General features: G+C 42.4%; 1 protein-coding gene and 1 pseudogene across 1 annotated transcript; one reads left to right on the top strand and one right to left on the bottom strand.

Moving 5' to 3' along the window:
* The first annotated feature begins 1,135 nt into the window (after nucleotides 1-1,135).
* On the top strand, nucleotides 1,136-3,937 carry LOC127680315 (PRAME family member 8-like). Its single transcript, XM_052175810.1, has 3 exons — nucleotides 1,136-1,422; nucleotides 1,865-2,443; nucleotides 3,358-3,937. The coding sequence occupies exons 1-3, from the start codon at nucleotides 1,136-1,138 to the stop codon at nucleotides 3,935-3,937; spliced, it is 1,446 nt and encodes a 481-aa protein (XP_052031770.1).
* An 8,006-nt stretch (nucleotides 3,938-11,943) lies between these two features.
* Nucleotides 11,944-14,701, bottom strand: LOC127680314 (PRAME family member 8-like; annotated as a pseudogene).
* Between the last annotated feature and the right edge of the window lie 1,702 nt (nucleotides 14,702-16,403).

Raw genomic sequence — 16,403 nt, 5'->3', positions numbered from 1 at the left:
TCCTTCTGAAGTCTCTTAAATTACATTTCACAGATTATGGGTTTTGAATTATATGAACTGGAATTCCCACTTAACTACACCTTACAAATTGTGCTGGAGAAGGATTCTGGCACACTAATCCAAAGTTCTAGCTATTGGCTTGGGGCCCTGAAGCCATGACTTATGCAGGAATGATGGTTGTAGGCATATGGTTGCTTTAGCCTTATCCAAGTGATTAGCTATTTTATAAGATTTGTATGTGTGTATGCATGTATGCATGCATGAATGTTGGTATGGGAAAATTATACAACAGCCATACTTGAAAACTAGAATTAATGTCCTGGGTACAAGGGATCACAATGCACGCTGGACTTAGAAGTACTGATAGATATATTGTCTCATCTATGTGTTTGTCTGGACACCAACTTGTCATGGAAACTCTCCTTTCTGCAGCCTATGTACACCTGGCTTCTCTAAGACTCACATAAGGAAAACCTTTCATTCCGAAAGTTTCTAAATGCTCTGGGGAAAGTAGAATGTTTTACTTAGGTTTGGAATTTCAGATGTGGTCTGATAATGTAGCTAGGTAGCTATGAATGAACAAACCTTTTATCTCATTTCCTAAATTAATATAATATGCCTCAGCTTGCACACATTGGTCTCTAAAGCATTAAGTAGTACATACAGAAAGGTATGTCACAGGTTCTCCTTAGCCCTTCCCAGGAGAGATCAATCTGTTGAAAGGACAATAGAGCTGGTTGGGTCTTTGACATCAGCACTATATTTTATTCAGAGCCTGAAAACTTGTTCAGTCTCTTTCTTGTAATAAGACTTTGGTCAGAATGTATGCTCCTGAATAACCATAATACAAGGCATGAGATTAAGAGGATCAGGGGTTGGTAATCTATGTGACATTGGTCAAGTTTTTCCACTGTGGGTGCTTACAAGAGAATCTGTATGCTGAGAGTGATGAATTTTTGGCTTGGAGACCACAGGACTGGATCACTGAGCAGACTGAGTTCTGTAATATTGCCAGAGCATAGGCTATGGCCTTCGGGTTTCTGCAAAGGTGAGACAAAGAAATTTTCAAAACTTAGCCTGCAGTTATGTCTCCTAAATGCTTCACTAGGATCCTTCCAACTGAATATCTATCAGGATGAGCACCTACAACCCTCCCACACTCCAGCAGCTGGCACTGGATGCTCTGCTGAGGAATGATGCCATAGACTCCTTTGATCTGGATCACCTGCCCACTATGCTCTTCCCACCACTCTTCCTAGAGGCGTTCAATGGCAGACACACAGAGATATTGAAGGCAATGGTGGCAGCCTGGCCCTTTTCCTACCTCCCTTTGGGGCCATTGCTGAAAACCAATGATGTGGAGATGCTGCAAGCTGTGCTGGATGGCATAGATATACTGCTGACCCAGACAGTTCTCCCCAGGTAAGTAAGGCCTTAGGAGGCTAGAAAGGGAATCATGGGATTAAAGTGGTTACATACACACACAGGAGGGCAGGGAAACCAGCATCAAACAGGGCAGAGGCTAATGATGTCATCAATTTGCAGTTCTACAGAATTACTATTCAAGTTGAAAGCTGATCTAAATGAAAGTCATGAGCCAGGACAGGTCAGAGCACAAGTATCCAGAGTAGGATGAGCCTGTCCATGGCTTTAGTACAGACTCTAGATATGGAAGAGACACAAGTCAAGAGCAAATGAATGGTGGAAAGTGGGGCATGTCTCCAGATACATACAGCTCATGCAGTATCCTTGCATGCCTGATGTGAGGTGCTATGATGGAACTGAAATTAAATAGTGAGATCTAAGTGGACACAATGTTGGTTCCTGTTTTACATTATGATACTTTACCTTTTTCCCCTCACAGAAAGCTTCAAGTGTTGGACTTGAGAGTTGTGCACCAGGATTTCTGGGATGCATGGGCTGAAAAAGAGGATAGTGTCTGTTCAGCAGATGTTTTGATCAAGAAGCAAGTTCCAGACTACAATCTTGGTTATCCACTGAGGCAGTGTTTTCAGGTCGTCACGAACCTGGCCCTCTTCTTTTCTCTGAACAAACACCAAACATGTTTGCTGCAGTGGGCCCAGGAGAGAAAAGACTCTTTGCAACTTTGCTGTCTGAAGATGAAGATTTGTGACTTCCCATTGGAGATTATCAGGGAGGTCTTTAATATGTTCCAGCCAAAGTATATTGAGGAATTGGAAATAAACACAAATCAGGTCATGTACTTCCTGAGTTTCTTCGGACATTTCCTTGGTGAGATGAGAAATCTTCTCAAATTCCATCTACATCAAACCCACTTCAACTTTAGTCTTATGAACACAGTGAAAGATGTAAAGATGTGTGCTGCCCAATTCTTTTCTCAGTTCTCCAAACTTAACCATCTCCAGCATCTCTATGTGAATGGTGCCCACTTTTCCTATGACAACATGAAAGAGTTGTTCAGGTAAGGAAGGATGGTGAGTTGTTTCTCTTCTGGCAGCAAACCTTTCTCTATATGTGGAGCATTAGCAGATACACTTGGTGTGCCAATCACAGGGAATGTTACAATTATAGACTCATTACAGTATCATAGTATGGATTATTTGTTTCTTAACTGACCTCACTTGATTCAATTCCCACTCCTTTGCAGAGTCTGGGTTGTGTGAGGGTATATTGAGAATGCTTCCTTGCACACATGTCCATTGTTTGGGTCAGATGCATTAAATGTTCTTTGCATATTCCTGTTTGGGATCCAGGCAAAGCTAATAGAAGGAAAAAGGACAAAGCAGAGAGCCCTCAGCTGGAGAGGCTCTGCACCTGCCCTCTATATAGATATATGAGATCAGGAACCAGTCTTTTCCTCTATTGAAGTCAGTCAGCCTCTCATTCTCAATAAAGAAAGGATGGTTTGAACTAAGGAAATGGGAACTAAGTATGGTTGGGACTAAGTAAATGGAAAATCTGTGACACTGGGGTGGGAGTTATCACACTCAAGGGTACAACACTGAAATCAGGGATGGAGACAGTAGAGATAGCAGGGACATGGATAAACTCTGCAGGACACAGGCCAAGATGTTGCAAGAAGCTTTCTGTGCTAGATCTTTCTAGGTATGCTCTTCTGGCAAGATTGGGAGCTCTAGTTCTCTGACAGAGTGAGTATGGAGAGTTGCAGGCCTGTGGTCTGAGCCCACCCTACCTGACTGTGATATGCTTTTGTATACAATGCTATGAGCAGACACCAACATGCTGTTTCCCCAGGGTGGACCTTCAACATAAGCATAGATTGACTCTACATATGTGGATTCTCTGTGTCCGTATCAATCTTACTAGTATCCTCCAGCACCATGAGCCAAAACAATTTTCTTGTTCTTTCTCTAGATGCCTGAAGAACCCCTTGGAATCATTGTCTATGGTTTTCTGCCATCTCTCAGTGTCAGACTTGAAACACATGTCAGAGTGTCAGAGGCTATATCAACTGAAACACTTGCACTTCTATGGTGTACTGTTTTCTGAGTCATGTTTCAAGCGTCTCCAAATTCTCCTAGAAAATATATCTGAAACTCTACAGACCCTGCAGATAGAGAACTGCAGGATGACAGACTCTCAACTCAAAGTCCTCTTGCCAACACTGATCCATTGCTCCCAGCTCACCTTGGTCAATTTCTATGACAATGACTTCTCTACTCCTGTACTGAAGGACCTTCTGCAATGCATGGCCAATCTAAGCAAGTTGACTGTTGAGCGGTACCCTGCCCCTCTAGAGTGCTATAATGACATGGGTAATGTTGTGGCGGAGAGATTTTCCCAAGTGTGTCGTGAGCTCAAGGATATACTCATGGCCAAAAGGCAGCATAAGACACTCTTTTTTGCTACTGTCCCCTGCACTCATTGTTGGATGCGCTGTGTCTATGACATGAAGACCAGACTTTGCCATTGTTGGCAGGAAAGAGGAGATTGATTCTGGATGCTGAGAAAGGAAATCTGGGGAAGTACAGTCATCACACTGTTCCAGAATTAAAAGCTTCAGATGTACTGGAATCAAAATGGTGTTCAGTGTATGGAGACCTCAGGGATGGCTTGGCATGAAGAACAATAGGATAATAACATCAGGTGTCTTATGGAATCATAAAGACAGCTCTACATTTCTGAATGTGCCTTCATCAGCACAGGATCACCAGCAGTGTCCCTATGTTGTAAATATATGTCCAATCTATGAACTGAATGGTCTCCTCTTATGCTACTGAGTCACTGACCTAAGTTTTCAGTTTATAATCATGGTGTCCTATGACCTCATCATGTATATGATCCAGGAAATTGTCACCTAAGCTATGTTGTAAGCAAAGTCAAATATGACATTGTCTTCTCTTTAATTCCTACTGTTTGCCTCCTTGTTTTGCTATGTGCACAGAAATGCCAAACTAATTGTGAAGGGCTCTTGGAAACTACCCTCTGTACAGAACCATCCTTGGGATGTGATGGGACTGTGAGCACAGTGGCTTTCCTACACAAGTCCCTGAAGGGTGAACACATTTTAGAAACAGGGGTGGGGTACTTCTTAGAACTTATGGTTCCATCAGTGCTCACAAAGATGGGATATCATAGGACTTATTATGACCATGGAGCATAGTTTCATCTGTGAAAGTGTGCTCTCACAACATAACTTATTCAGTACAAGTAGAATGCACACTATACTCATTCCCTGAGGGGCTGAACCCTCTACGGGTCAAGTCATTCACATAAATGTAAAGAAAAGATAAACAGGCTTGTCACACTTCAGGCACACCTGGGATTCCTAATCTCCATTTCTGGACAGTTTTTCTTAGAGACAGTGTAGTTAGTTCAACAACAAAGTCCCCTGTGGAAGAGAATCATTCTGCAGCTTCTGGTTCATTTTCTCTGGGTTCATCTTCAGGACAAGACTCTGTTTCCTCAGCCTCGTAGCTCTGCCTCAGCAGCTCACAGCACTCTCTCTCTCTCTCTCTCTCTCTCTCTCTCTCTCTCTCTCTCTCTCTCTCTCTCTCTCACACACACACACACACACACACACACATACACACACTGTGTTTTAGGATGTGTTGTCCACATGATGCCAGGCTATAGAACAATCTCAGCCACTGTTTCCAGGCTACTGAGTACCTGGCCCTCAGGTGTATACCCTACCTCAAATAGTACACCTTAGGATCAGGAGACATGGCCCAGAAGATTAGTGTGATTGCTACACATTTAAACCATTCTAGGATTCTTTTCTGGTACCAACCTGAAGAATCCCTTCCATCTAACTCTCTGATTCAACTTTCATTGGGTCCTATGCTCACTTCAGAACACTTATGTTATGCATATAAGTACATGCTGGCGAAACATGCAGTTACATTAAAATAAGTAAATATTCACAGTTTAAAAATACTGTTTAGCCAGTTGGTGGTGGCACAGGAATTTAATCCCAGCACTTAGGAGGCAGAGGCACACAGATTTGTCAGTTCGAGGACAGCCTGGTCTACAGAGTGAGTTCCAGGACAGCCAGGGCTACAGAGAAATCCTGTCTCAAAAAACAAAACAAAACAAAACAAAATACTGTTTAGCAATGTACAACCAAATGGTTGTCTTCCCTGGGAAAACCAGGGATATACACTTTGGAATTGATATCCACAATTCTGCATATTTATTGGTTATGGATATCTGTAGGGGTCTCTGCCTATTGCAAATACAAGTTTCCTCGATGTGGTGTGTCTTGCTCAGGTTTTTCTATTCCTGCACAAAAGTCATAACCAAAAAGAAACTTGGGGAGGAAAGTGTTTATTCAGTTTACACTTCCAACCTGTTGTTCATCATCTAAGGAAGTCAGGACTGGAACTCAAGCAGATCAGGAAGCAGGAGCTGACTCAAAGGCCATGGAGGGATGTTTCTTACTGGCTTACTTCCCCTGACTTACTCAGCCTGCTCTCTTATAGAACCCAAGAACACCAGCCCAGAGTTGGAACCACCCACAAGGGGCTCTCCCAACATGATCCCTAATTGAGAAATTGCCCCACAGCTGGATCTTATGGAGGCACTTTCCCCAACTGAAGCAACTTTCTCTGTGATAACTCCAGCCTGTGTCAAGTTGACACACAAAACCAGCCAGTACAGTAACCCAATCACAAAGAACACACATGGTATGATCTCACTTATAAGTGAATATTAGCCCAAAATCTTGGACTCCCCAAGATACAATTCACTAACCACATAAAGCTCAAGAAGAAGAAAACCAAAGTGTGGATAATTCATTCCATCTTAGAAAGGGTAACAAAATCTCAGGAGCAAATACAGAGACAAAATATAGATCAGAAACAGAAGGAAAGGCTATCTAGCCACTGCCCCACCTGGAGATCCATCCTGTATACAGTCAATAAACCCAGACATTATTCTATATGTCAAGCAGCCCTTGCTAAAGGAACCTAATATAGCTGTCTCCTGAGAGGATCGGCCAGAGCCTGACAAAAACAAAAGCAATGCTCCCAGCCAGGCATTGGGCTGAGCACCAGGTCTCCAATGGAGGAGCTAGAGAAAGGACTAAAGGAGCTGAAGGGTTTTCATCCCATAGGAAAAAACTACAATATCAAATATCCAGATCCCCCAGAGCTCGAAAGGACCAACTAGGGAGTACACATGGAAGGAACCCATGACTCCAGCTGCATATGTAGCAGAGGATGGCTTTGTAAGGCATCAATAAGAGGAGGGGCTCTTGGTCCTCTGAAAACTCAATGGATCTCCCAGTGCAGGAGAATTCAATGGTTGGGAGGTGGGAGGTTAGTGTGTGGTGGAGGAACTCCCTCATAGAAGCAGGGGGAAGGGGGATGGGATAAGGCATGTCAGGGCAAGGGGAATCTGGAAAGGGGATAATTGAAATGTAAATAAAGAAAATAGCAAATAAATAAAAGTTTTTTAATAGAAACATATGGACCATTATTTCTTAGTTTCACTGTGTCTCTGTTTAGTTTATGTTTCCCTGATCTGTCCGTTGATGAGAGTGGGATGTTGAAGTGGCCCACTATTACTGTGTGAGGTACAATGTGTACTTTGAGCTTTAGCAAAGTTTCTTTTATTAATGTGGGTGACTTTTCATTTGGAGCATAGATGTTCAAAATTGAAAGCTCAGCTTGATAGCATTTTTTAAAGATTTATTTATTTATTATATGTAAGTACATTGTAGCTGTCTTCAGACACCAGAAGAGGGCATCAGGTATCTTTACAGATGGTTGTGAGCCACCATGTGGGTGCTGGGATTTAAACCCATGACCATTGAAAGAGTAGTCCGTGGCCATGGTTTATCCAGCTTGTTTCATGGGACCATTTGCTTTGAAATTTGTTTTTAGCCTTTATTCTGAGATGGTTTTTGTCTGTCACACTGAAGTGTGTTTCCAGTATGCAGCATAATGGTGGGTCCTGTTTAAGTATCCAGACTGTTAGTCTACATCTTTTTATTGGGGAATCGATCCCATTGATGGTAAGAGATATTAAGGAATAGTGATTGTGGCTTCCTGTTAATTTTGTTGTTATTTTTATGTTTGTGTGGTTATCTTCTTTGGGGATAATCTTTGAAAGAAGATTACTTTCTTGCTTTTTCTATGGTGTAGTTTCCCTCCTTGTGATGGTGTTTTCCATCTACTATCCTTTGTGGGGCTGGATTTGTGGAAAGATATTTTGTAAATTTGGTTTTGTCATGAAATATCTTGGTTTCTCCATCTATGGTAATTGAGAGGTTTGCATGGTATAGTATTCTGAGCTGGCATTTGTGTTCTCTTAGGGTCTGAATGAGATCTGCCTAGGTTCTTCTAGAATTCATAGTCTCTGATGAGAAGTCTGGTGCAATGCTGATAGGTCTGCTTTTATATGTTACTTAACCCTTTTACCTTACTGCTTTTAATATTCTTTCTTTGTTTTGTGCATTTGGTGTTTTGACTATTATGTGATAGGGGAATTTCTTTTCTGGTCTAATCTATTTGGAGTTCTGTAGGCTTCTTTTATGTTCATGGGAACCTCTCTCTTTAGGTTAGCGAAAGTTTCTTGTATAATTTTGTTGAAGATATTTACTCACCCTTTAAGATGGGAATTTTCACTCTCTTCTACACCTATTATTAGGTTTAGTCGACTCATTGGGTCCTGGATTCCTTGGATGATTTGGGTTAGAGTCTTTTTGCTTTTTGCATTTTCTTTGACTGTTGTGTCAATGTTTTCTAAGGTATCTTCTGCCCCCAATATTCTCTCTTCTATTTCTTGTATTCTGTTGGTGATGCATCTATGTTTCCTGCTCTCTTTCCTAGGTTTCTATCTTCAGGGTTGTCTCCCACTGGTGATTTCTTTTATTGTTTCTAGTTCCATTTTTAGATCCTGGATGGTTTTGGTCAATTCTTTCACCTGTTTGGTTGTGTTTTCCAGTAATTCTATAAGGGAATTTTGTGTTTTATCTTTAAAGGCTTATACCTGCTTGCCTGTGTTCTTCTGTAATTCTTTTATGGAGTTATTTATGTCCTTCTTAAAGTCCTTTCTCATTGTCATGAGATGAGATTTTAAATAAAAGTTGCTTTTCTGGTATGTTGGATTATCTGGGCTCGCTGTGGTGGGATAACTGGGTTCTGCTCATGCCTTGGATTCTGGTGCTTTTGATCTTGCCCTTGCCTTTTGCAATCTGGTTATCTCTGGTGTTTGCTGGTCGTGCTGTCTCTGACTGTGGCTTGTCACTCCTGCCAGCCAGTGTATCAGTACTCCTGTGAGACCAGTTTTCTCTGAGAGGAATTTGAATATGGTGAGCTGTGGCACAGGGTCAGCTCCAAGATACAGATAGAAACTGGAAGGATCCTGTCCCCAGCCTTTCCTTGGTTCCTGTGTCCTGATGGCCCCAAGCATGTCCCTCTTGGGCCAGGACTTTCAGCAGAAGTGGTGATCTTACCTTCACTCACAGGTGTGTCAGAGTCCTCCCAGCTCTCTCCAATATTTGGGTATAGAGAGCTGTAACACATGGTCAGCTCAGGGCCCAAATGGAAACCAGAAGAATCCTGTCTCAGGCTGTTCATTGATTCCTGTGTCTAGAGTTCTCTGGGTGTGTCCCTCTCAACTGAAGTGGTGGTCTTGCCTGTGCTCACAGACCTGTCAGCACTCCTAGGTGACCAGCTCTCTCCAGGCAGTGTTTGGGTATGGAGCATTGTGGCATAAGATCAGCTCTGAGCACAGACAGCAACCAGGAGGATCCTGTCCCAGGCTGTTCCTCAGTCCCTGTGGGTTCCATGGTGGGGGGATTCCCCCAAAACAGCTTTGCTCTATGTTTTTAAGGGATATATAAGTGCCTGGATTTGATCCTGTGCCACAGCCCAAATACCACCAGAAGAGAGTGCATCTCCTAGGAGTGCTGACAAGCCCGTGAGCATTAGTAGGTTCACCACTTCTGCTCTCAGGACCTGCCCAGAGACCACAGGCTATGAGAACAAAGGAGTAACATGGGACAGGATTCTTCAGGTTTCCATATGAGCCCAAGCTGACCCTGTGCCATAGCACTCCACACACAAATACCACACGGGGATTGCTGGTCTCCCACTAGTGCCTACACCCCTGTGAGCACAGGTAAAATGACCACTTCTGCTCTAATTTCTGACCCAAGATGGACCTACCCAGAGCCATCAGGACTCAGGAACCAAGGTACAGCCTGGAACAGGATCATTCCAGTTTCTGCCTGTACCCAAGCGTTGACCCTGTGCCACAGCTCTCCAAACCTATTCTTCTTAGAGAGAACTGATCTCCCAGGAGTACTGACACAAAGTCTTGCAGGAGTGACAAGCCACAGTCAGAGACAGCAAGACCAGCTAACACCAGAGATAATCAGATGGTGAGAGACAAGAACATAAGCAACAGAAACCAAGGCTACTAGGCATCATCAGAACCCAGCTCTCCAACTGTAGCTAATCCTGGATACTCCAACACACCAGAAAAGCAAGACTCTGGTTGAAAATCACATCTCATGATGATGATAGGGGGCTTTAAGAAGGACATAAATAACCCCTTAAAGAAATACAGGAGAACACAGGTAAACAGTGTCTGATTTCAAAAACACAACCTGAAAAAGTTGCTCAGGTGAGAAAGGATGGAGAACTGTTCTGCACACCAGGATGAGTTTTTCTTTTACTTTAGAGATTATTGGGTGCTTGGTGTGGGAAAGCTAGCGTGGTAGTACCTGATCTGGTAATGGTATCTGAACTGCATCCCACAGGTCTGTATCTCTCTCTGTAATGTGTATGTTTTACCTGCATGCACTTATATTCATTACACACATAGGAGTTGAGAAGTGAACATAGGATTGAATGGAAGTTGAATTCCACAGAGCTGGAAGGAATAGAGCCTACAGGTTGCAGCAGGAAAGAATCCTAAGTGGTCTAAAAGCATAGCAAGTGCTCTAATCTGTTAGACCATCTCTCTTGCTTCTATGCTGTAAAATTTTGAGGTAGGATACACACCAGAAAGCACAGTACTCAATAGTGTATAAATAGTAGATGAGTTTGCTCTATAGGCTGGCACCATCTGGACAACACAACCTAAAACAAAATATGCATGTGCTTGTGTAACAAAACAGTGCTGAGTTGCTGAGGCAGAGCTACAATGTGAGGAAACAGTCTTGACATGGAGCTGTATCCAGAGACAATGAACCAGAAGATGCGGAAGGAATTCCCTCCATAGAGGACTTTATTGCAAAAATCATGCCATTGTCTTTTTTTGTTTGTTTGTTTTTGTTTTTGTTTTTGTTTTTGGTGGGGGATATTGGTTTTTTGAGACAGGGTTTCTCTGTGCAGCCCTGGATATCGTGGAACTCACTCTGTAGACCAGACTGGCCTTGAACTCAGAAATCGTCCTGCCTATGCCTTCCAAGTGCTGGGATTAAAGGCGTGCCCCACTACTGCCGGGCCACGCCATTTTCTTAAAGAACACTAGTAGCCTCTTCTCCATTTATGCCTCTGCAGTTCTTTTCTGTAACAGGGGGACTGGGATGCAGGCCAAGGCTAGATTTTAAATAAATTAATAAAATAATAATATAATAATAATAACAGCAACAATAAGAGGACACTGTTAGCACATGGAGAACATCAATCCCCAGTGAGTTTGAGGCATGACAAACCTGCTTATCCTGTTTTTACATTTCTGTGGGTAAAGTGACCTGGAAGGCAGACAGGCCCTCAGGAGATGGATAGAGTATGCATTCCACTTGTGCTGAATAAGTTGTATTTTGGGACCACACTTTCACAGATAAAGCTATTCATTTTGGAAGAGCAAGAAGATAGAGTATGGTCATAGTAAGTCCAATGATAGCCCATCTCTGGGAGAATTGATAGTTCTAAATCTCCCACACACCCCATTTCTGGAATGTGCTTGCCTTCAGGGTCTAGTGTAGGAATGACACTGAGTCCACAATCACATCACATCACAAGGAAGGTACTGGACAGATGTTGGTTTTCAAGAGCCACTCACAATTAGTTTGACAACTCTGTGTACATACCCACCAAGGAGCCAAAGAGTGGGAAGAAAAGAGTAAAAGACAATGTCATAATTGACTTTAATGCTACCAATATATCTTACATGATAATTTCTTTGATCATACATCATGAGGTCATAGGATACTATAAACACAAACCTAAAACTGAGGTCACTCAGTAGTACATGAGTGGAGACCATTCAGTTCATAGATTGGCCATATATTTACAACATGGGGAAGACACTGGCAACTCTGTCCAAATGGGGGCACATTTAGAAATGCAGTACCGTCTTTCTGATTCTACAAGACACCTGATGTTATTATTTTATTCTTCATGTCAAGTGACCCTTGTGGTCTCCATACACAGAACACCATTTTGATTCCAATGGATCTGAAATCATAAAATTCTGGAACTCCATGATGAATGTACTTCCTCAGATATCATTTCCTAGCATCTAGAATCAACCTCCTCTTTATTGCCAGCAACGGCAAAGTCTGATCTTCATATCATAGATGCAGCGACTCCTACAATAATGGAAGTTTTCTGTAGCAAATGTGATTGTCTTGGGCTGCCTTCCGGCCATGAGTATGTCCATGAGTTTTCGACACAGTTGGGAAAATCTGTCCACTATAATATAACCCTCGTGATCATAGCACTCTAGTGGGGCAGGGTACTGCTCAACAATCAACTTACTTTGATTGGCCATGCATTGCAGAAGGTCCTTCATTACAGCAGTGGAGAAGTCATTCTCATAGAAATTGACAGAGGTGAGCTGTGAGCACTGGCCCAGAGCAGGCAAAACGATTTTGAGCTGAGAGTCATTCATCCTGCAGTTCTCTAACTGCAGGGTCTGCAGAGTATCAGATACATTCTCTAGGAGAATTCGGAGACTCTTGGAACAAGACTTTGGAAACACTACATCATCAAAGTGCAGGTGTTTCAGTTGATAGAGGCTCTGACACTCTGACACGTGTTTCAAGTCTGACACTGAGAGTTGGCAGATAGTCATAGACAAGGACTCCAAGGGGCTCTTCAGGCATCTAGAGAAAGAACAAGAAAGTTGTTCTGACTCATGGTGCTGGAGAATACTAGTCAGATTGATACTGACACAGAGAATCCACATATGTAGAGTCAATTTATGCTTATGTTGAAGGTCCACCCTTGTGTCTCCTTCATAGCATTGTTCACTGAAGCATATTACAGTCAGGTAGGTTTGGATCAGACCACATTTCTGCAACTCCCCTTCCTCACACTGTCAGAGAACTAGAATTTGCCCCATCATGCTAGGAGAGCACACCTAGAAAGAACTAGCATAGAAGGGTTCTGGCAATATCTTGGCCTATGTCCTGTAGACTTTATCCATGTCCCGGCTATCTCCACAATCTTTATCCCTGATCACAGTGTTTCACCCTTTACACTGACGACCCCCACCACAGTGTCACTGATTTCCCGTCTACTTAGTCCCAACTTGTGTTCAAATCATCATTTCTTTATGGAGAAGTAGAGGCTGACTGACTCCAATAGAGGAACAAACTGGTTCCTGTTCTCACATATCTTTGTAGAGGATAGGTGTGGAGCCTCCCCGTATCTGGCCCCTCTGCTCTGTCCTGTTACCTTGAATCAGTTTTGCCTGGATCCCAAAGGGTAATATGGAAAGCACTCTTACAGCATCTAACCCACACAATGGACATACTTACAAGACAGCTTTCTCAATATCCCCTAACACAGCTCATACTATTCCACATGAGTGGGGTCCAAATCATGAGTTCTCCATTAAGAAGGAAACAATCAACACATAGATAGTGTTATGAGTGCATCACTGTAACATCTTCTATAACTGTCACACCTCAGATGCCCACTAATAATTGAAGTAAAGGGAAAGCTTGTTGCTATAAGAGAAACAGATCACTATTCTTCTGTACCTGAACAATTGTTTCCTGTTGTCACTGAAAAAGTAGCCACCATTCATGGAGAGGTGTTGGAGATAGTTGAGTTTGGAGAACTGAGAAAGGAATTTGACAGCACAGTCCTTTACATCTGCAAAATGAAGCACACCACTAACTGAGATCCTCAATTTTATTTCACTTAGAAGGAATTTGTGAAGATTTCTCATCTGGCCAAAGCAAGGTGAGAAGCAACCTAGAAAGGATAGGACATGGTTTGTGTATATTTCCAATTCCTCAATATAGTTTGACTGAAAAATGTTTAAGATCTACCTGATAATCTCCACTGGGAAGTGACAAATCTTCATCTTCAGACAGCATAGCCTCAAAGAGTGTTTTCTCTGCTGGGCCCATTGTAGTAAGCATGTTTGATGTTGTTGCAGAGAGAAGCCAAGGCTCAGGGCAGTGACTAACTTCAAACGCTGCCTCTGTGCATATCTAGGAATGTGATTTGCAACTTGCTTCTCATTTCCAGTCTTTCCTGAACAGACTTCAGCTTTTCTTCCAGCCCACATATCCCAAAAATCCTGGTGCACATCTCTCAGGTCAAGGACTTGAAGCTTCCTGATTCTGTGAAAAATAAAGGCAAAGTTTCATAATGTAAAATGAACAGACACGGAGTTAGTCTGGATCCCACATGTCTAAGATCAGCTCCATCACAGTACGTCACACAAGGCAGGCAACGACACTGCATGAGCTGCATCTGGACAAAAAACCCACTTCTGTCCATTTATTTGCTCTTAACTTGTGTCTCTTCCCTATCTAGTGCCTGTAGGAAAGCCACAGAAAGGCTCATCCTAACATGACTCCTTGTACCCTGAGCTGTCCTGACCTATGACTATCATTTAGGTCAGTTTTCAAATTGAATGGTATTCCCACAGATCTCCATGTTAATGACATCATTAACCCCTGTGATATTTTCCCCATTATTCCTGCCCTAATGTGTGTCTTATCAGTATCCCTATGATTCCCCATCTAGTCTTATTGGGCCTTGCTTACCTGGGACTAACATTCTGTGTCAGTAGTATATCTATGCCATCCAGCACAGCTTTCAAGACCTCCACATCAGGGGTTTCATCAGTGCCCCCACAGGGAGGCAGGGAAAGGGCCAGGCTGCCACCATTGCCTTCAATATCTCTGTGTGTGTCTGCCATTGAAGGCCTCTATGAAGAGTGGTGGGAAAAGCACAGTGGGCAGGTGATCCAGATCGGAGGAGTCTATGGCATCTTTCCTCAGCAGAGCATCCAGTGCCAGCTGCTGGAGTGTGGGAGGGTTGTAGGTGCTCATCCTGATAGATATTCAGTCAGAAGCAACCTGGTGAAGCATTTAGGAGACAATTTCAGGCTAAGTTTTGAGAAGTCCTATTTCTAACATATTGCATGAACCAGAAGTTTAGAGCCCATGCTCTGGCAATAATGGAGAACACAGTCTGCCCAATTATACAATCCTGTTGTCTCCAAGCCACAAGTTCATCACTCTCAGCATGTGGATTCTCTTTTAAGCACACACAGTAGAAAAACTTAACCACTGTTGCATGGGATATCAACCCATGCTCCTCTTAATCTCATGTCTGTAGTATAAGGCAAAGTTTCAGACTGGCCAGAGTCTTGTTTCAGGAAAAGGACACTGAACATCTTTGCAGGCCCTGAGGAAAATATACTGCTGATGTCACAGATGCAACCAGGCTTATTGTCCTTGCAACAGATTGATCCCTCCAGGGAAGGGCTAAGGAGATCCTCTGAGATGTCTGTCTGTATGTATCACTTAACTCTTTAAAGGCCAGGGTGAGAAATCTGGGCTATATGATATTGTTTTGGGAAATGAGGTAAAATTCATAGCCACCTGGATATACAAATCAGACCACATCTAAAATGCAAAACCTATGCCAGGTGGTGCTTGCACACACCTTTAATCCTAGTACTTGGAATGCAGAGGCAGGCGGATATCTGAGTTAGAGTCCAGCAAGGGCTATACAGAGCAACCCTGTCTCGAAAAACCAAAATAATAATAATAATAATAATAATAATAATAATAATAATAATAATAAATAAAATAAATAAATAAACAAATAAAAATAAATAAATACATAAATACAAAAAATGCAAAACCTAAGTAAAACCTGCAACTTTCCCCAGAGACTTGAAAAGCCGTGCTACTGAATGAGAGCACCTGCTCATGTGAGTCTCAGAGGAGAATCCAAGTGTACATAGGCTACAGGGAGGAGAGTTTCCCATGACAAGTTAGAGTCCAGACAAAAAAAAAGAGATGACACAATATATCTATCAGTACTTCCAAATGTCTGTTTATATTTTAGACTATGGTATTGCCTAGAAAAGAGGCTTCCATGGAGTTGGCTCTCCTTCCAATCCTGAATGGAACTCATTATGTAGCCCAGGCTTACTGTCACACACTATGGTCCTATGTGTGGTTAGCAGCCTTGGATTTTCTTTTTTGCCTCTACTATGCATGTCTAGATCCCTTTGTTTTTAGAACAAACCTTTTATCTCATTTCCTAAATTAAAATAATATGTCTCAGCTTGCACACACTGGTCTCTAAAGCATTAAGTAGTACATACAGACAGGTATCTCACAGGTTTTTTAGAGGCCAAACAAACCTCTAAAAAACATAATTGAAGCCCTTTGGAGGAAGAGTTGGGAGGATTTCACACCAGTCTAATCTATAAAGTATATTTCATGCTAGTTCAGGTTCAGGAAAATCAAGTAAAGTAGGATTTTAGGGGCTGGAGAGATGGCTCAGTGGTTAAGAGCACTGCTCTTCTGGAGGTCGTGAGTTCAAATCTCAGCAACCTTATGATGGATCACAACCATCTGTAATGAGATCTGATGCCCTCTTTTGATGAGTCTGAAGACAGCGACAGAGTACTCACATATAATAAATAAATAAATGTTTAAAAAATAGAATTTTAAATGTCTTCATTGAAGTTATTCTGCACTGGGGTCTATTTCCACTACACAAACGCTCTACCAT

The sequence above is a fragment of the Apodemus sylvaticus genome, chromosome 3 (assembly GCF_947179515.1).
Source record: "Apodemus sylvaticus chromosome 3, mApoSyl1.1, whole genome shotgun sequence".
Lineage (NCBI taxonomy): Eukaryota > Metazoa > Chordata > Mammalia > Rodentia > Muridae > Apodemus > Apodemus sylvaticus.
This window is presented reverse-complemented; position numbering and strand designations above follow the sequence as displayed.